At 35.4% G+C, this 22,460-nt stretch overlaps 2 protein-coding genes across 10 annotated transcripts in view; one reads left to right on the top strand and one right to left on the bottom strand.

The window, feature by feature from the left end:
* Positions 1-1,964, top strand: part of LOC128922696 (uncharacterized) — a 217,850-nt gene extending 215,886 nt beyond the window's left edge. The window contains exon 2 of the mRNA XM_054234135.1: positions 1,108-1,964. Coding sequence (XP_054090110.1) covers positions 1,418-1,936 — 519 coding nt within the window. The 5' untranslated portion in view covers positions 1,108-1,417 and the 3' untranslated portion in view covers positions 1,937-1,964. The remainder of the gene's footprint in view (positions 1-1,107) is intronic.
* The window catches only part of LOC105217174 (sodium/potassium-transporting ATPase subunit beta-1-interacting protein), a 145,467-nt gene that overhangs the window by 28,735 nt on the left and 94,272 nt on the right, over positions 1-22,460 (bottom strand). For all 9 annotated transcript variants that reach the window (XM_054234126.1, XM_054234123.1, XM_054234124.1 and 6 more), the window contains one exon: positions 6,904-7,041. In XM_054234126.1, the coding sequence (XP_054090101.1) occupies positions 6,904-7,041 (138 nt within the window). The remainder of the gene's footprint in view (positions 1-6,903; positions 7,042-22,460) is intronic.

Here is a 22,460-nt window from a genome sequence, read left to right as displayed (position 1 = left end):
TACATGAACATATTAAAAGTGAATTCCTCGACTCAAAAAAAAAATCTATACTAGTATTATAAAGAGGTAAGATTTGTATGTATGTTTATAATGAATAAACTCTAAAACTACTGTGCCGATTTCAAAAATTTCACCATTGGAAAGCTACATTCATCCCGAGTAACATAGACTATATTTATTGATCGAATCTCAACTTTTTGGAAATAGTTCCCAGGTGAGGGTATTAAAAAGACACGGTGATGGGGAATCTTAATCTGAAACTGAAAATCGTCTTGCAAGTCATTCTCTTGGCATTGCAATCGCGTGCCAGAGAGTCGAGTAACGAGTGCTCGCAGCTGTTTGCTGTACACAATTTTAAAAGTTCCAAGTACGCGCTTGAGTGTCGTGTCTGGAGCGTGTGCAGCGACTTGCAGAACCAAATATTAGAAATATACAAGCACGCACTAGGGCTACTTTTGGACTTTTACTAAGACTTTTTTCCTTTATTACTACAACAACTTCAAATAAACATTAAACAAGTAAGGAAAGGCTAAGTTCGAGTGCAACCGAACATTTTATACTCTCGCAATTTATTGAAGAAATTTTTTTAAAAACGAAAATCGTCCTATATAGTGTATGAGGGCTGAGGTAATTTCTGAACCGTTTTCATTCATTTTCACCAGCAAGGTACGCTATATCCAAGACTAATACACTCACTTAATTTCGCTAAGATATCTCACATATTAACCAATACATATATGCAGATTAAAGCCCACCGTATTTTTGAAAAACCTATAATTAGGTATATGGGAGCTAGGAGATGTTATTATCCGATTTTAATATTTTTGGAACAGAATCACACTATTAGAAGAAAACAATTTCCTCTGAATTACATTAAATTATCTGAGAGATTTACACAATTTGTCGGTTAAAATTTACCCTTGGGCGCTGAGTTCAACATGTTCGATATCTGTGGTCTTGAAAAGTTATAGTCCGTTTTCGACAATTTTTTCACAAGTGAAGTCAGAGATGATATGTACTATCTGTGTAAAGTTTTATTCCGCTATCTTCATTGGTTCCTTATGTATACATGAAAAGTGAAGGATTCAGATGGAATTCAAAATTGAGTTAACGGGTGATTTTTTTGAGGTTAGGATTTTCATGCATTAGTATTTGACAGATCACGTGGGATTTCAGACATGGTGTCAAAGAGAAAGATGCTCAGTATGCTTTGACATTTCATCATGAATAGACTTACTAACGAGCAACGCTTGCAAATCATTGAATTTTATTACCAAAATCAGTGTTCGGTTCGAAATGTTTTTATCGACAAATTTTGTTCAGCGATGAGGCTCATTTCTGGTTGAATGGCTACGTAAATAAGCAAAATTGCCGCATTTGGGGTGAAGAGCAACCAGAAGCCGTTCAAGAACTGCCCATGCATCCCGAAAAATGCACTGTTTGGTGTGGTTTGTACGCTGGTGGAATCATTGGACCGTATTTTTTCAAAGATGCTGTTGGACGCAACGTTACGGTGAATGGCGATCGCTATCGTTCGATGCTAACAAACTTTTTGTTGCCAAAAATGGAAGAACTGAACTTGGTTGACATGTGGTTTCAACAAGATGGCGCTACATGCCACACAGCTCGCGATTCTATGGCCATTTTGAGGGAAAACTTCGGAGAACAATTCATCTCAAGAAATGGACCCGTAAGTTGGCCACCAAGATCATGCGATTTAACGCCTTTAGACTATTTTTTGTGGGGCTACGTCAAGTCTAAAGTCTACAGAAATAAGCCAGCAACTATTCCAGCTTTGGAAGACAACATTTCCGAAGAAATTCGGGCTATTCCGGCCGAAATGCTCGAAAAAGTTGCCCAAAATTGGACTTTCCGAATGGACCACCTAAGACGCAGCCGCGGTCAACATTTAAATGAAATTATCTTCAAAAAGTAAATGTCATGAATCTAACGTTTCAAATAAAGAACCGATGAGATTTTGCAAATTTTATGCGTTTTTTTTTTTTAAAAAGTTATCAAGCTCTTAAAAAATCACCCTTATAAAGAAAGTAGTCGTGGTTGTGAACCGATTTCATCCATATTCCACCCATGTCATCAGGGTGTCAAGAAAGTGTTATATATTAAATTTCATTAAAATCGGATAGTTCCTGAGATATGGTTTTTGACCCATAAGTGGGCGATGCCACGCCCATTTTTCATTTTGTTAAAAAGTCTGAGTGCAGCTTCCTTCTGCTATTTCTTCTGTAAAATTTAGTGTTTCTGACGTTTCTCGTTAGTGAGTTAACCCACTTTTAGTCATTTTCAACCTAACCTTTGTATGGGAGGTGGGCGTGGTTATTATCCGATTTCTTTCATTTTTGGACTGTATAAGGAAACGGCTAAAAGAAACGACTGCAGAAGGTTTGGTTTATATAGCTTTATTGGTTTGGGAGTTATATACAAAAAACCTATTTGAGGGCGGGGTCACGCCCACTTTTCCAAAAAAATTACATCCGAATATGCCCCTCCCTAATACGATCCTATGTTCCAAATTTTATTTTCATAACTTTATTTATGGCTTAGTTATGACACTTTATAGGTTTTCGGTTTCCGCCATTTTGTGGGCGTGGCAGTGGACCGATTTTGCCCATTTTCGAAAGAAACCTCCTCAGGGTGCCAAGGAATACGTGTTCCAAGTTTCGTTAAGATATCTCAATTTTTACTCAAGTTATCCGTTGCACGGACAGACGGACGGACGGACAGACAGACATCCGGATTTGAACTTTACTCGTCACCCTGATCACTTTGGTATTTATAACCCTATATCTAACTCGTTTGGTTTTATGACTTACAAACAACCGTTATGTGAACAAAACTATAATACTCTCTTAGCAACTTTTATTGCGAGAGTATAAAAATCTGATTTGTTGACTAGTGTTTATATACATATGTAAATACATATCTTCCTTTCACTTATGTAGCTCGCTCAAACTCAGATAAAAAGACGGGCTTATCAAATGGCGCGCGAATGTGCGCATTTGCGTATGTAAATAAGAAAATGTATTTTTATTCAAAATCATAAGCCTTGGCCAAACCACGACACGCCGCTAAAGCAGAACTTATCGCCGTTGCGGCGACTGTGAGTTCAAAGTGAGTTCATATAAAATTTCCTCAACACTAACTAACTATTTACGAAGTGATTATTTGTGTTGTGGGCGCTTTCTAGCCATTTAGCTGCGCTCATATCTACAGTAAGGCATACAAATATACAGACATGCTTAAAGGAAACGTAATGTTTGTGGTGACATTTAGATATATGTATTATATTAAGATATAAACAGTGATAAGCACGTGTAGTAGATTGCTTTGTTCAACAGTTTCGTTGACTTTTTGATATCTTTTTTTATTATTTACACACTTACAAACACATATCTCATTTTTTTTATCCAGAGTTCATGAAATAAATGTGTGTAAAAGCGCGCGCTTTGTTTAACGCCGATTAAATACATACATACATCTATATAAATGTATTTGCGAAAGACCAGATAAAACGAAATGTTGGGAATTGTTCTTTATTGTCAGTGCGTTATCACCATTTGATGACGGAAGTTCACTGTTTTATCACTGTTATCTTTACGCCCCGCTGTCTGTGTTTACATTAATACTTATGTGTAAGCGATTAGATAATTTCACTTGATATGACACAATACATTTATTTATATCTATTTTGGTACACTCATAAAAATATATTTGGATATGCATTTTCGAAAGCAGTTAAGTGTATGAGGAAGTGTGGGAATTCTTCCCAAAATTTAGGCGTCTCTACAAAAAATTAAATTAGATGGCATCGAATATACGGTAAATGACTTCAAACAAACTGTACCCAATTCAGAGCATGTCTTTTCGCACAGCCAAATTAATAGATCAATTAAAATTTTAATTGAGAAACCAATTTTTGTTTTTCGCACTGCCGGCTGCTCGATCATCTATCAGCTGTTATACATTTTTGTTTTTGTTTATCATAAGAAGTTGGTAAGTCTCAACAGCTGGTTAATATTTTGTCAATAAACACAGTCATTAATTCAGTTAAGTAGCGACATCTACCGTCCACTATTATACATATTACTTACAAATACATACTTTGTCGCAGAGTTGTATTTCATTTGCAAATCGATTAAAATTGATTAAAAATCAATATAGAAAAATTAGAATTTTATTTTGTATGGTACAAGATGTGTAAATCAACGCTTTAATCGAGCAAAGGCCGGTTAATTGATCAATTAGCTCCTGTGCGAAAAGGCTATAAGAGTATATAAGAAGACCGATGACGAGTTAGTCTTTTCGGAGTTTTATCGTGGTTTATGAAGCACCACGGAGAGCATAAGCTTCATAAATTTGTCGAGAGATATAATATTCATATCTCAAAACTTTTGAGTTGAAAATCCTGGCTTATTGACTGATTATGCTCACAGCTTCTTTTCTATAATTTAAAACCGGGAATGTTAAAAACTTCAGAGGCAGAGGCTTATCAGACTAACAGAGAAACAGCTCTCCAAGACGGACACTTCTTTGTTGTATAAAATTGAGATGTAACCAAGTCTAGTCCTCTGAGCTGAAGGTTCCGCAATCAGTTGAACCCCGAGTCAGAGCATTTCTGTTGATATTTTGATCTCGTCATAACGTTCATATATAATATACAGTCGCCCAATAAAGTCTATAGTCAATATTTAGTGAGGCCACCTCGGGTCTGCAGAACAGCGTATTAAGACATCTTGATGAAACTTGGCACACTTATTTCTTGGCACCATAGGAAGGTTGCTCTCGAAAATGAGCAAAATCGGACCACTGCCACGCCCACAAAATGGCGAAAACCGAAAACACATAAAGTGCCATAACTAAGCCCTAAATAAAGCTATGGAAACAAAATTTGGTATGAAGGATCGCACTATGTAGGGGCATATTTGGATGTATTTTTTTGGGGAAGTGGGCGTGGCCCCGCCCCCTACTAAGTTTTTTGTACATATCTCGCAAACCAATAGAGCTATATAAACCCAACTTTCTGCAGTCGTTTTTTTTAGGCACTTCCTAATACAGTCCAAAAATGAAAGAAATCGGATCATAACCATGCCCAGATCTCATACAAAAGTTAGGTTGAAAATTACTAAAAGTGGGTTAACTCACTAACGAAAAACGTCAGAAACACTAAATTTCACATAGGAAATGGCAGATGAAATCTGCACTCAGATTTTTATACAAAATGGAAAATGGGCGTGGCGTCGCCCACTTATGGGTCAAAAACCATATCTCAGGAACTACTTGACCGATGTCAATGAAACTTGGTTTGTAATAGTTTACATCCCAATGATATGTTGTTAAAATAGGCCAAATCGCTTCACAACCACGCCTACTTCCTATATACCAGAACTTTGAAGACAATCTGAATCGTTTACTTTACAATATATAAAGTAAGCACTAGTGAAGATATCGGTGCAGCACCTTGCACAAATACTATGTTAATAGTGTGGAAGCCCCATTCTAAAAATCGCCGAAATCGGACCATAGGTTTTTAAGGCCCAATATATCGCACACAAGGACCTCGGTGATTCTAACCTAATATTAGGGATTCCAACTTTCAATGGACTTTATAAAATATATATGACGAATATGTGGGTCAAATTGTGTATTATATAATATAAATAAAGTTAAATAAATAAATTACGAGAGTATAAAATGGTCGGTTACACCCGAACTTAGCCCTTCCTTACTTGTTCTCAATCTCAACGAATCTAAAGATGGCTTAAGCGGCACAATACAATAAATTTTTGAACGGAAGTTTGCTTAGGTCAGGAATGCCAAATCTCAATCTCATGTTGCTGTGTTTTAAGAAATCTTCCGTCGGAAACGGTAGAGTATAAAAGGCATTATTTATAAATTGATAGTTTCTAAATCTTCACTAAGTTTCGCACCAAACTCTAATTGGTATATCGCAAGTACCAATATGTGTAGTCTATGTCTATGTAGTTTCTTCCAAATACTGGTACCAAAATAATTAATGGGCATGCTATTTCTAGTAAATCGTATTCATAATTCATGACTTCAATAAATAAGCTTCTATTTTTTTACGAACTATCGATTTATGTATATATTCTAATACACCAAAGTCAAAGTAATCCAATTGAGCACAAGCCAAAAAAAGTCTACACCCAAACTATGCCTCTAAATGGTATATATTTTTAGAATACCAGAAAGTTTTTTGTATTTGTTCAGCTTTCGCTGTGTATTTATATTATTGGTTATGGGAAATCAAAGCAGCTGTCGGCTGTTAAACGGGAAAGTGCGCTGCACTAAGTTCTAAGTACTACAAAGCACCAGTTGAGGTAGAGGCAAGTGTTTTGCTGATGGGATATGACGATTGTACCACGTGCGTGAGTAGGGATTATAATCAGAGAATACGTGTAATAGGCATACATATAGCAACAACAAAAGTACAAGAAAATAGAATGTGACGTCAATAATAAATGAGTTGCATTTATGTTATAAAAAATCGGACTATTTTGGGACAAAGTTAAAAAATAATTTGTTGTTGTTGTATAAATACTAATATAAGTATAAATAAACATATATGTATTTATTTGTATATAAATATATATTTGAACCTTGTTAAGTGAGTATATGAGAACTCAAATCAAGTCAGCTTACAAACTAGTCGGAAAATTACCGTTATTAAGCACAAAGTTAATCGGTCATTGACGACATTTAAGGATTATTAAAAATGATATTTGTTTAGGAGCGAATAAAACTAAAATAAATCAAGCGAATCAATTTAAGATTTACCACTACTTAAGCGATTAGCGAGTTGCAAACGAACACACGCTTAAATTTTTATATTTTTTTTAAGGAATATTTTCAATTTTTACTACTTACGGTTATTATGTATTTTATTCTAAAGTGATATGCTCCATAAAAGCCCAATATGATGAATATTATGTGAAAGAAATTAACCAAAATGGGCGCCCACATATATCCGAGAAAGTCGAATACTTGGCGTTCGATGATTGTTATCTGCAAAAGAGCAAAAAAGAAAAAACGAGAAAATATAGTAAAATGTTATGCAAGTGAAAGCCAATGCATTGGAAATAATTATTACTTAAATATACATATGTACATATGTACATACATAAGCACAGAAGGCGCATCAATAATTCCAATTAAAATATCAATCAAATATGCAATGAGCTGCATTGTGGTTTGCAAAGGAAATTGCGTGCATAACGCACACATGATTGCGTTTTAATGTGGCGCTGTATGGTCATCGATGACCTACTACCCTCAATTGCAACACTGTGCCGCTTAATGCAACGCAAAGTCATTAACATTACGTTAAATGCATGGATGAAGTCTTATACTGTATGTACACTTACAAATGTATATATTTATGTATGTATATACTCTGTATATGTATTTATAAAGAATATACATATTTGAGCACATAAATATGAGCGTGTGTCTTAAATTGCTCGCTTTGCTTTATTTGGCTATTTCTTATTGTTTATTTAATTGAATTTAATTAGTATGAAACTATAAATGACAGCTAATGACGTCACGCTGAGGAAGCAATGAGACACGAGTTTGAGCTGAGCAACTGAGCAATAATATTTTGAAAGAAAATAGCTCTCATAGGTTCTGACGAGTCATTAACGAAGTGTGTGGTCTGGCGTTGTCCTGGTGGAACACTACACCCTTCCTGTTGGCCAATTCTGTATGCTTCTGGTCGATCGTCTGCTTCAAGCGGTCCAGTTGTTCGCAGTAGATGGTAGAATTAAGCGTCTGGCCATATGGAAGCAGCTCATAGTGGATGATTCCCTTCCAATCCCACCAAACACACAGCAAAACCTTCCAGGCCGTCAATCCCGACTTGGCCACTGTTTGCGAAGATTCCCCGGGCTTCGCCTACGACCGTTTTTGCTTGATATTGTCGTATGTGATCCATTTTTCGGCGCCAGTCATCATGGAAATCATTCCTTCGCAGTACGAAGGGATAGAGTGCCGTCGCCCAAAACACGATTAATCTCATGGAACGTTTCTCTAGCGGATTTGCCTTTAACGAAGGAAAACTTTGAAATAGCGCGAAGTTCGGCGTTAGTGTACTCCATGTTTACACGTCTATAACTGTTGAACGCAATATCCAAATTAATCATGCATAGCATCGTTTTGTAGGTTATGTCAACATCTTTCAAAGATGTCTAGTATTGCCAGATATGAGCTCTATAGCGCTTTATACATAGCCGCGAAGTTCAAAAAGAATAAAAGGGCGGAATGGAGATATTTGCCAACCTAATATTTGGTACAGAGGCTACTTTAGATAGAGCAAGTACTGAACCGATGTTATACATTTTTAATAACATGATACATTATTAAAATTTCGTTTCATTAAAATATGTTATAAATCGACCAACTTTTTCGGTACAAAGTCAGTTAAAAGAAAAGGGTTCTCATATTCATTATCTAAAGACTTGAAAAGGTATAGCCCGATGTCGACCAATTTACATATGTACGAGCTGTGTTCAAAAAATAACAGGAATTTTCATATCCATTTGTCTACATTAATGTTGTCGCCTTTATAATTGGGTCTCCATTTTGAACACTCCCCGTATATTAGATCAGTGATTTCATCTACCTCGTAGTAGACCAAAAAGACTAAATTTAACAACAACTTTATTAGGGAAGATTTTTGGGATGTACTCGGTTCAGACTATTATTATGACAATTGTAAATGTATTCTGAGCTATGAGATAAGTATAATATTGAATTTAAGGACAAACTACTAAATTTAGCACAAAAAATGTATTTTCTTGCATAAATATCATCAACAATTCTTTCATGATAGACAATTATATGATTATTCTACCTCTCTTCTGTCTCTGAAATTAAATTGTCATACCTTGACCAAGTACTCAAGTAAACAATTGGTCATTCACACTTGGGCAATCGCATTGCACTCAAATGCATAAATTTGCACACAACATACACGAAGACATTTTGCACTAGACTGATAATTGATGCTAGTTTGCGTTGGAAACGACAGATGTGTGTTATTGCGAAATAGCAATTTTGAAAACTTGTAACTTCGAAAAAATAACTTAAACAAGTAAGGAAGGGCTAAGTTCGGGTATAAGCGAACATTTTATACTCTCGCAATTTATTTATTTAACTTTATTTATATTATAAAATACACAATTTGACCCACATATTCGTCATATATATTGTATAAAATTCATTGGGAAACCCTAATATTAGATTAGAAGAACCGAGATCCTTGTGTTCGATATATGGGGCCTTAAAAATCTATGGTCCGCTTTCGGCGATTTTTAGAATGGGGCTGCCACACTATAAACATAGTATTTGTGCAAAGTTCTGCACCGATATCTTCACTAGTAAGCATTTTATACATTGTAATGTAAACGATTAAGATCGTCTTCAAAGTTCTGGTATATAGGAAGTAGACGTGGTTGTGAAGCGATTTGGCCTATTTTCACAACATATCATTGGGATGTAAGGAAACTATTACAAACCAAGTTTCATTTATTTATTATCCGATTTCTTTAATTTTGTGTGGTTTATATAGCTCCATTGGTTTCCGAGATATGTACAAAAAACCTATTTGGGGGCGGGGCCACGCCCATCTTCCCAAATTATATCCAAATATGCCCCTTCATGGTGCGATCCTTCATACCAAATTTTCGGATTTGAACTCCACTCTTCACCCTGATCACTTTGGTATATATAACCCTAACCGCTAACTCTCTTTAGCAACTTTGTTGCTAGCAACTTTGTTGCGAGAGTATACAAATACTAAGTATTCAGTATTCTGGGATTATCTATATAATTATGTATATCTTTCAGAGAGAATTCAAGTATTTTGTAACATGAACTTATGATCTTATTTTTAATCTAACAAATTATACTTCTTTATTAAAAAACGAATTCATTCTACAACAAAAGTTGTGAAATTTTTAATTTCCAGTGTCTAATATCCACACTTTTCTACATTTCAAATTATTCTCTATTTTTAATTTCCACTTTTTTTTTATTTTTGTTCCACTTTATCTTATTCATGTACTGACACACTAAGTTGAGTGTCACTTTCTGACATGTGTGTCGTAATTGAAACTAATTGACTAGAAGTGGTTGATGAGATTACCGTACACGGTTAAGCTAAAGTGACTACAACTTGTTAAATATAATTTTGTGTACATATTTACATATAGTACACATATTTATCTAGATTAGTACTATGAAGCATCTAATATGCATATTGTAGCTCATACTTCAAGCGTACAAATAAACATCGATGCAAGCGCAGTCAAATAATTTAGTAAATACTTGAAGAAATAAATGTATATAGATATGTTAAACAAGATTTGACTACATAAAAAGGAATTCAAAAGCTTGAAAATTTAATTATAGAAGCAAAAATTTAATTTTGAGCTATGAATATATAGAGTTGGTGCTATATTTCTGAATTAACGAAATTTCTCAAATTAATTGAATTCAATTGTATTTAATTTTATATTGTAATTTGTAATTTAATTTTATATTAAATAATCAAAAAGCTCAAAATATTTCTCTCTGATATAAATATTTCAGTGATTCAAACAGAGTTAGTTTTTTTAATAGACTTTATTTGACAGACGATGCTCGAGTCATGTCAAGCTGTCACGTTCACCTTTATAAGATAATTGATGTTCTGTAAAGAATGAGTTTCATGCGTGGTCATCATAATCGGCCTACTGAGCGTACATTGGATAATATTCGACCGAATAGACCACGTCGAGCTCGCAGTGAAGCAAATATAGCAGCCGTAGCTGAGAGTGGAGAGTCGATTCGGCGCCGTTCGCGGCAACTCGGACTGACATATGGAAGAACTTGGCGCATTTTACGCCGAGATCTTAAAATGAAAACGTACAAAATATATCTTGTGCAAGAACTGAAGCCGATCGACTTTCCAAAGCGACATCGCGGACGAAGAACAACTTGAAGATATTCAAGAGCTGCCAAACAACTATTTGGTGTGGTTTGTGGTCCGGTTGAATCATCGGTCCTTATTTCTTCAAAAATTATGCCATTGATAACATAACCGTTACTGGCGGTCATTATCACGCCATGATAACCGACTATTTGATGCTTGAAACTGAAGGTAGGGATCTCGGCGACAATTCGTTTCAACAAAACGAAGCCACTTCCCACACATGTCATCAATCAATTGAGAGACGGTGAGCAGATAATTTCACGGTTTGGGGTGATGGATTGGCCACCACGATCGTGGGATATCACATAGTTAGACCTTTTCCTGTGGGGATATGTAAAATCTAAAGTCTATGCGGACAATCCCGCTTCGAATCAGGAATCATTTGAAGGAGATACTCTTTAAAAAATTAATACCAAAAAATTTTCTTTCGAATGATTTAAATTAAATTAGAAATTTTTAAATTTAAATCTACAAAATATTTCTGGAATTTTTCTTTTTAAATTTCGAATAAAAAGTTGAACATTTTTAAGATAATTTTTGGAACGTTGTCAAATGATTCTAAATTTTATATAATAAATTTGAAACTTTAAATTCAATTTTCTTTACCTGTATCAGAGCTGTTCCAAGTTAATATTAAACTCAGTCCTCATCATATGATTTTTTTATAAAATCATAAGAAAATAATATATTTGAACTTAATGATTTACTTGAGATTTAATAGTCTTAATAATACATATGTACTTAATTATGGAGGGAACACTTCTCCGACCTGCTGAATGGCAGTGAGAGTACAACACCAGGAGATGGCGAACCCGATCCCCCAATCGATGACGATGGAACAGATGTTCCATTACCCGACCATGAAGAAATTCGAATAGCAATTACCCGCTTGAAGAACAACAAAGCAGCGGGGGCCGATAGATTACCGGCAGAACTATTCAAATACGGCGGCGAAGAACTGATAAGGTGCATGCCTCAGCTTCTTTGCAGAATATGGTCGGAAGAAAGAATGCCTGGCGATTGGAATCTCAGTGTGCTCTGCCCAATCCATAAAAAGGGAGATCCCACAATCTGCGCCAATTACCGTGGGATCAGCCTCCTAAATATCGCATACAAGGTTCTATCGAGCGTATTGTGTGAAAGACTAAAGCCCACCGTCAACAAACTGATTGGACCTTATCAGTGTGGCTTTAGACCTGGAAAATCGACAACTGACCAGATATTCACCATGCGCCAAATCTTGGAAAAGACCCGAGAAAAGAGGATCGACACACACCACCTTTTTGTCGATTTTAAAGCTGCTTTCGACAGCACGAAAAGGAGTTGCCTTTACGCCGCGATGTCTGAATTTGGTATCCCCGCAAAACTAATACGGCTGTGTAAATTGACGTTGAGCAACACCAAAAGCTCCGTCATGATTGGGAAGGACCTCTCCGAGCCGTTCGATACCAAACGAGGTTTCAGACAAGGTGACTCACTATCGTGCGACTTCTTTAACCTGATGCTGGAAAGAATTATAAGAGCTGCAGAGCTAAACCGAGAAGGTACAATCTTCTACAAGAGTGTACAGCTCCTGGCGTACGCCGATGATATTGATATCATCGGAAGCAACAACCGCGCCGTTTGTTCTGCTTTTTCCCGCATGGATAAGGAGGCGAAGCGAATGGGTCTGGAGGTGAATGAGGACAAGACGAAATATCTCCTGTCATCAAACAAACAGTCGGCGCATTCGCGTCTTGGCTCCCACGTCACTGTTGACAGTCATAACTTCGAGGTCGTAGATAATTTCGTATACCTGGGAACCAGCATCAACAACACGAACAATGTCAGCCTCGAAATCCAGCGCAGAATAACTCTTGCCAACAGGTGCTACTTTGGACTGAGTAGGCAATTGAACAGTAAAGTCCTCTCTCGACGAACCAAAATCAAGCTCTACAAGTCGCTTATCATTCCCGTCCTGCTTTACGGTGCAGAAGCTTGGACGATGTCAACATCAGATGAGACGACACTAGGAGTTTTCGAGAGGAAAATTTTGCGCAAGATTTATGGTCCTCAGAACATTGGCAACGGTGAATACCGCAGACGATGGAACGATGAGCTGTACGAGTTATACGACGACATTGACATAGTTCAGCGAATAAAAAGACAGCGGCTACGCTGGCTAGGTCATGTTGTCCGAATGGACGAAAACACTCCAGCCCTGAAAGTGTTCGATGCAGTACCCGCCGGAGGAAGCCGAGGAAGGGGAAGGCCTCCACTCCGTTGGAGGGACCAGGTGGAGAGCGACCTGGTTACACTTGGGATCTCCAACTGGCGCCGAACTGCGAAGGAGAGAGACAGGTGGCGCACTATCGTCGATTCGGCTATAACCGGCTAAACGGTTGCAACGCCAATCACATACATACTTAAATCTGTTAAGCAAATAAATAAATATCTGAATTTTTTTTAATAAAATTTAACTGAAATAAAAATAAAATATTCAAGCTGAAAAAAATTTTAAATCCACAACCATTTTAAATTCCCATTCAATACAGCACATAGTATTACATTTTTCACTTCCACGAAATTCAATTTATTTAAGCTAACCACTGGCAGACATATTTATTTTCCAACCTGACACTTCTCCGAAATGCCCGCAATAAATATTATAACAGTTTTTAAAGCGATTAAAATGCAACAACATTGCATTATTATTAACATGTTTCATGCAACAAACAATTAATAACCGCATAGCGACACTGAAGTGCCCACAAAATGCCTGCCATGCACCTGCCACAAAGGCATGCGCCACACACGCACGGGGCACACACACATACGCACAAATGTAAGCTTTTAAGCCGCACACAACCCACAAATGGCGCACAACAACAACCACACCAACAACTACACTTTGTGATTAAGCTGTCCGTTGGGAGCCGGAGTGAGAGAACGAACGAAAGCGAACGAAAAGTGGCCATTGTTTCGTAATAATTGCAGAGAAATCAGTGCAACATTACAAAGAGACAACGTTGAATACAAATGCATTGTAGCCGCATAGGAGCATGAATGTGTGTGAGGAAGGACACCCATGGTCAGCAACTAAGCTCCTCAACCACTTGGTGTTCCATTTCGCGTGTTCTTCCCAGAGTCACACACAAACCAAGTACATAAGTAGCGTGCGGTTGCAGTTGGTCGTGATCACTCGGAGATATTTTCCATTTCCGGTGCGAAAATCTGCGATTGTTTGCACAAATGACACGGCGAGGTGCAGGCACACCCACATACATACATACATATGTATATACTTAGTCGACCTGAGTAGCTTATGGCCAAACACGGCGAAGCATGCTGTAATACTGTCTGTGTAAAGCAGTGTGAGTAAGCTCAGTAAACAAACCATGAATTCATGTCTTTCCTGCATCTGCCGTTATGTTGTTGCACATGTGCTGCTGCGGCAGTTAACCTTGACCCAACACTGCCCAAATATGTAGCAGCATCTACACATTCACACATACAAGCATGCTTGCATTTGCCGCATGGTCACGTGCTCAAAATATAGTGACATATAAGCACAGTGGAACGATATTGGCAAAAACGTATTTTTATCTTTTTATTTATTTTTTTTATTATTTTTAATAAATATTTTGAATTCAATAATTTAAATTTAATAAAAAAACAAGTAAGGAAGGGCTAAGTTCGAATGTAACCGAACATTTTATGCTCTCGCAATTTATTTATTTAATTTTATTAATACCCCGATTTCGCTCATTTTTGGCATGGAGACATATAATTAGACAAAAAATATTTCCTCTGCTTCGAAAATTGGTTTGAGCGCATGCAAAAGTGTATAAATCTTGATGGAGAATATTTTGAAACACAATAAACAATTTTTGTTGATAAATATTCCTATTTTCATTACTAGGCCAGAAATATATAAAATTTAGATTTGTTAACAAAATTTGTAACAGATGGTAACCCTCAGACTTTTTTTATTGCAAACTAACTAACTAATATTACAAAAAAAAAAATTTAAATCGCTTTATGAGTCATTTTTTTATATTTAAATTAAACTATTTATTTTTAAAAAGATTAAATTATGATAAATATTATCAAAAAAATTCTTTTGGCAATCAATACCAAATTGTTTAATTTTTGACATCATTTCATCAATGAAAGATTAAAAAAAAAAAAACAAAATTGTCTTAAAACATAGCTTTTATTTTAATAGTAATATTACTATTGTTATCTTTAATAATATTATTATTGTTATCTTTGTTGTGGTTATTATTGTTAATAAAATTTCATGATATTTTTATTTTAAATATTTTTTTTAATTTTTATTTTTTGTTCGCATTTTGAACACCACCAACCCACTGTGTACGCCACACAGAGCACATTCGCAGCCAAACGCATGTGGTTTCCGGCGCGTGCTTGTGAAAATTTTCGTGCAAACATATTTACATGCACTGCATATGGTTTCATGTAATAGACACGCGTTTGTATATACTTACTTATAGCCATTTTAAACGATTTGTATACATATTTGTATTTTATGTGCCACCTTAAAGCCATTTATTTTGTATTTCCTTTTTCGCTTTCGTTCAGCTTACGGCAGCGCGATTTCCTGTTGACACATTAACAGAACTTTACCAGCTGAAAGGTTGTTGAAGTGATTTTTCATGGCAGAATGGAATGGAATAAATAAACATTTAAGGAAAACGAAAATAAACGCTTCAAAGTGTGAGGGACATATAAATACATATACAGAAGCGTATAAACAATGTAATGTGTGTTGGTTGTAATTTTCCATTTTAGTTGTGCCAGTTGCTGTTGTTGTTGTTGACAGCAAGCGCTTTCATATTTCCCGTTCTCGTTTGCAGTTGACATTTATGTAATTGGTTTTCATTTCGCTTTCCACTTTATGATTTCCACTTTTATTTCAATGCACCGCACGGCGTGACGCGCACACTTTAACACTTAGTGAAATGCTTGAGCTATATGCTGTGTATGTATACCGTTATGTTGGTATTTCAACTTTGTTATGCGCCACCCTTTGCAATTGATGTAAGTTCCTCACTGGTTATTGTGGCCACCTTTCAATGGCCGACCTGTGGATTTTCGCACTCGAAACTTTAGGACTCAATTTGTTTTGCTGGTTTACCCTGTGTTTATTTACACTTATTCAAATGCAGCCGCCACTAGTTTTACACCACATCCACCGCTCCTCGCTTTTGCAGCTTACGAAGAACGCCCTTCAATTGAATAATTTGAAGGAGCCTCACACACACATATACACAGCAACAACACAGGTGGATTTTCCATTTTTATTACAATTTAATTCTTCAACAACATACAACAACAACAATTGTTGTTGTACAACTTTTTTTCGCACTCTCTTACTTTGTTAGTGTGCGCCAAGTGCGGTGTTCCACTATTGTTTATATGTTTCCATTATTGTTGTTGTTGTTGTTGTCATAGTTTCTCATTTGTTATTGTTGTTGTTGTGCACTCGCATAATAACAATAAAAAAGCATAATGTTTTTCAATTGCTCCGCGTTGTTTACAACAATTTTCATACATTTTCACTCCCATTTTTATTACTTTATTTCTACGTCGTTGTTTATGGGTCATTCGGCCATGCAGAGCGCGGCCATTGAAACTTTTATTTATTTACTTTTTCAATCAGGCATTCTCCTTTAATGTTCATCCGTTTTAGATATGAGTGTGAGCGATTCTAATAGTTCAGAAGTATGCAAATGTTGTTGCTTGTAAGAATAACAGCAAGTGCTGAGCTGATGAGGTTATGGTGAATTTAGTACTGGCCCAGAAAACCACTTTTATTATTATTCTTTAAACAGAAGATAACTAACCTAAGATCTGATATAACGAATCGAAGTTAGTACTAAAAATATAATAGTACTAAATTTTTGATTTAGTACTAAATTTTTCTATTTTCCTTATTTCATTATATACGTTTTTAGTACTAGGTATATAATGAAATAAGAATTTGAAGGTACTTAAAAATTGACAGTACTAAATTTCTTATTTAGTACTAAATATATGTTTTTCGTTTATTTTTAAATAGTACTAAAAATTAATTATGTACTAATTATGAATGTGGACTAATTGACTTCATCAGAAATAGTATGGTCTGAATCATAGTTTAGAACTAGTACTAAATTATTTTTTATAATAAGGAGCAATTACCTGATTTTTCTATTATACAAAACTAGTACTAAATTATCTACCAAAATTAAAACAAAAATCTGAATTTTGTAGAGGATTAGAGAGTACTAAATTTTATATTGTATCAAAGTAGTAAGCAATATTTTTCGGACAATTCTGATTTGGTACTAAAAATGCTTAATGGAAAAACTGTGAAAAGCAGCATTTTTTCGCACAAAAAACGTTTACATGAATAATCAATTTTCGAAAGCTCTGAAATTGAATTTAGTAAAATTTTAAAAATTTAAATATTTATTGTTAGTTCTAGAATAAAAATTACGGTATTAGTTCTCATTAGAACGAGCGCGTAAGTATTCTTTAAGACTATGACATTTAGTACTAAATTTTTATTAAACTCTATGTTTGGGTATTGAGATTTTGAAAGTTAGTTGAACAGATATTCAATCCGATTACATAGTCAATTTGCATGAAATACATTTGTCTAAAAAATAATCCAAGATTTTGCTCCAAGAAGCCTCCCGTAACAAAATTTGAACTAGAGTGTCGCGGCAACTGTGAAAATTGAGTCAAAAGCTTGAGCTTACAAGAAATTAAAGTGGTCTATAAGTAAAATTAGAATCAAGTGCCAGTATATTAGGCAAAAAGCTTCGAATTTGGACTTTAATTTGGAATCGGTATTTATTTATTTATAGATATTTATAGACTGTATACTTATAATATACATTCTTGAACTAGTACGGAAAAGAGCAGTTCTAGACTAAAATTATTTTCATTTTCATCACATTGTTCTCAGCTAAACTTTTATGACCTACATATGTACATTTACAAGTACGAAAAACGATTGGTCACAGGTGTGAGTGAATGTGTTGATTTTCTTAAATAATTTTTGTTGAGGTCAAGTTTGCTTTTATCGCAAATAAATCACGAGCCCACACACACAAGCTTATTTAAATGTATGACTACTGCTGCTGAAGTTCGGCTGAGTGCTCTTTTCATTGTATGGCCAATCTCAATGATATTGTTATTTAAATGTCTAAATGGCTAAGAGTTCGTGAATGTGTATGAACTTAGTTTGTTTTAAGTTTGTGCCACACTTTTATGGCTTATAAATCGAGTAGTCACTTTTTGAAAGCTCGCAAATTTTTGCATTTGTCCTAGTTTGGCGTTTCCTTTCTTTGAACGGAAGGTGAATATAACTTTCTAGGAATTAGATTGATTTTATTTAGTGTTAAGTGCTTTTTGGGGAAGGATATATATATATATTATTACAATTTCTTAATGTAATGTAATATTTATTGGAAATTAATACATGATTTTTCTGCTTCAAATCCCTGTTCTTTGAATTTTAAATTATCGTTTAGTTCTGTGGTCAATACACTGATTACACAGTATCCAATTATTATTTTCCGCTTATCACACTATGAGACACCCTCTTGTGGTCATCAGTCATACACTTAACTTTGAAAATAATCTGAAATCGAGAGAGTTCTTTGTAATAAGGCAATGAATATATATTGTGGTTTGTGATTTAAAAGTGAAACGTAATTTCAACTAAGCTTTGTTCAAAGAAAGTACCAAGCCACAAACTTTCGTTTCTAAAGAAATTGTACAGATTTTCGGAAATTTGATGTAAAATATTTTTTTTGGGGGATTAGGTGGTTTTCAGGATATATACAACCATATATTTCATTTAAACAATTCAGCGTATTAGAGATACATATTTAAACAGTATTTTGTGAAATTTTTATTTAAAAAATTTTATAAAAAAAAATAGAAAATATTAACATTTGTATTTTTGATAGAATTTTAACAAAAGAAACTCACTTTTTGGTCATATTTTCGCCATATATTGGCTCTAAAACAATTGTTGTAATAAAAATAGAAAAAAGTTCGTTATAGCCTTTTCACTCAGGGGCTAATTAATCAACAAACCGGCCTCTGCTCGATATATATATATATATATATATATATTCAATCTGAATTTCTTCTAAATATCTGAGATACTTACCTATATTTTCTGTAAACAATTTGTTAGAAGCACCGAGGTCCTCGTGTTCGATACATGGGGCCTTAAAAACCTATGGTCCGATTTCGAAGATTTTTAGAAGGGCGATGCCACTATTTAAATACAGTATTTATGCAAAGTTCTGTTTCGATATCTTCACTAGTGTTAACTTTATATATTGTAAAGTAAACTATTCAGACCAACTTCAAAGTTATGGTATATGGGAAGTTGGCGTGGTTGTGAACCGATTTGGACTATTTTTATAATATATCATTTTCATAACATATTGAAGCCAAAGAGATATTATGAACCAAATTTTATTGAAATTGATCGAGCAGTTTCGAAGATATGGGGCGTGGTTATAATCGGTTTTCCTCCACTATTGGACTGTATAAGGTAGTACATAAACGAAACGACTCTAGAAAGTAGAAAGCTTTAGTAGTTTGCGAGATATGTACAAAAAACTTAGTAGGGGGCGGGGTCACGCCAACTTCCCCAAAAAATTACATCACCATATGCGCCTTCATAGTGCGATCCTTCATACCAAATTTTTTTGCCATTTTGAGGGAGTGGCAGTAGTCCGATTACGCCCATCTACGAACTTAACCTTCTTATAATGCCAAGAAATACGTCTTCCAAGTTTCATCAAGACATCTCAATTTTTAATCAAGTTACAGCTTGCACGGACGGATGGACGGACAGACAGACATCCGGATTTAAACTTTACTCGTAAACCTGAACATTTTGATATACATAACCTAACTCGTTTAATTTTATGACTTACAAACAACCGTTATATGAACAAAACTATAATACTCTCTTTAGCAACTTTTGTTGCGAGAGTATAAAAATGTAAAACAACTGATCGGTTACCGAGTAACCGGCAGTGTGAAGGGCAAAAACTGGCTTTGTAATCAAAATTTTAATTGATCAATTAATTTGGCTGTGTGAAAAGCCTACTAACTAGATAATGGCATTCCAAAGATTCTTCATAATTTTCATTTCAATATATCTTGTCCACCGACTTGACAGATTAAGTTTAGAGAAAAACGCGTTTAAAGTTTTAAATAAAAACTGACGTGGCCTAAAGGGCGGAACTTCGAAAGAGTATATTTTTAGATTTTTACTCGAATTGACCCCTTAATAGAGTAATTAAGTAGGTTAAATTTATGTCAGAACAAAATATCCGACTTGGGTATAGAGCATTGATAATATTTTAGCGAAGATATGCACCCAATAATCTTTGTTGTTTAAAAACTGATCAGAAACCAGCTGCGGAAAATTGTAGTTAGAATTATTTGAATGGCGGAATTAAAGAGGTGGAATAAACAAAATATCATAAAGAGATAGAAGTATGAAAATAACTCCAAAACATATTTTAGGTTATGGCAACAATTTTTTACTTATAATGGAATAATATACATCATAATAACCAATTTCTATGTTATTTTTTTTTTAATTTCTCAATAAAATACCCAACTGATGAGGAGTTAAAGAGTTAAAATGTTCTACAAAAATGTGATCCGTTCAGTTCGGCATAGTTCTGTTCAACTCTGAAGCGAACATCTTTATTTTAGCTTTTTTCTAGCAAAAAAATGTTTTTGTTAAATAGCGCTCCATTTCTTGTCACCCTCTCCCTCTAAAATAGTATAAACTTCTGTTTATTTCACATAATTATTTTATGAAAAATACATCCCTATACACTTTCAAGCCTGTATACTTTATAAACCACATTAAATGAAATTAATTTTGCCACGCAACTTCATAGGACAACAACAAATTGTGGCAAAGAGGCAAAGATTACCACAAGTTTTCACGCGTGTTGCACGCAATTAAATTGAGATTAAACAGCAACAACTGAAGCGACAGCAGCACATTCCACGCACACACAACTCAGCACGATAAGTATAATTTCATATTATTTTCATTTCCTTGCACTTGGCAATTCTTCACATAGTTGCAGGCTGCAATTGCAGGCACTCGCTGCTGCAGTTGTTGCCACTTCAACTGCCGCTTGCACTCCTGCACTGCATTCCCTTTGCTTGACTGCTTTTCACTGCCGAATTACTGACATTCATTTTCATCATTACTGTGCGAAAATTCCGCGCGCTTGCAATACACAAAGCGAATGCATGCCACACACACACAGCCGACAAGTATACGCGCAGCAATAATAAGGTGCATGAAGCGTGTGCAACAAAGTGCAGATGTTGCAACATAAAGAAAAGTGTGGCAGGCAATGCAACTCAGGCGGTTGCCATTGAGGCATGCCACTTCGCTGCTGCAGCAGCTGTCTGGGAAATTTCACTTGCCGACTGCGGTTGCTGCTGCGCGCAAAGTGCAACAAATCAAGCTTTTCTACTTACTCCTCACTTACTGGCTGTACTGTGCTCTTTATGCCGTGTGCTTGAAAGAAATGCTCAAGCACGCGCGTACTCACTCAATCATCACAATGCAGCAACGTGTAGTAAATAGACGTTGTTGCATGCCACAGTTGGGGCAAAATGCATTGCGTGTGTGCAACAATTTTGTTGTTGCATTTGTTTTTTTTTCTTTTGCTTTTGCCTGTAGCTTGATTAATAATTTGCCTGTATTCTTTTAATTACAACTGAATGTTTTTCCGCCGCGCTGATTAATTGTAGCTCAACTGCTAAATTTGCCGCCAGAGTATGTTTGTTCATTTCAAACGAATTCAAGTAAGTGGGCCATTTGTGTCTAATGATGTCATCGGTTTACTTGATATGTTGCTATGTTCAATTATAAAACTCAGTGAATTACTTATTGAATGCAGAATGTTTCGCAGATAAGGCCTCACGTGGCCAGCTAACTACTTTAGAAAAAACGAATATTATACATAGACAGGTTATGTTTTAAGGATCACAAACCAAGATCGCTTTACTCTCACTTGAATAGTTGGACCAATCCTTTGCGTTTTCAACAAAAAAAATCCGGAAGGGGATGAATAGCCTTCATACATGTGTAAATATATCGAAAACAAATTTTAAGATCTATTGCAAATCCATTGAACCGGCTAACTGTGAGTCTAGCCGATCCGACCGGATGTGTGTAGGTATGATAAACAAGATGTTTTAATCTCAGTTTTACAAAGGTTGGGCTGTTCAACTTGTCTAGACGACTTTACCTCGATTTTTCCATATAATTTACACCATGCACCTATATTGGAGCAACCAGTTCAAAGAGTATCTTGCAATATGCACATGACCAAATCGATCGCAGAAGCGTGGACGATGTCGACATCCGATGAGACGGCACTAGGAGTTT

The sequence above is a fragment of the Zeugodacus cucurbitae genome, chromosome 6 (assembly GCF_028554725.1).
Source record: "Zeugodacus cucurbitae isolate PBARC_wt_2022May chromosome 6, idZeuCucr1.2, whole genome shotgun sequence".
Classification (NCBI taxonomy): Eukaryota; Metazoa; Arthropoda; class Insecta; order Diptera; family Tephritidae; genus Zeugodacus; species Zeugodacus cucurbitae.
The sequence above is the reverse complement of the archived record's forward strand: the minus strand, read 5'-3'. Positions and strand labels throughout refer to the sequence as shown.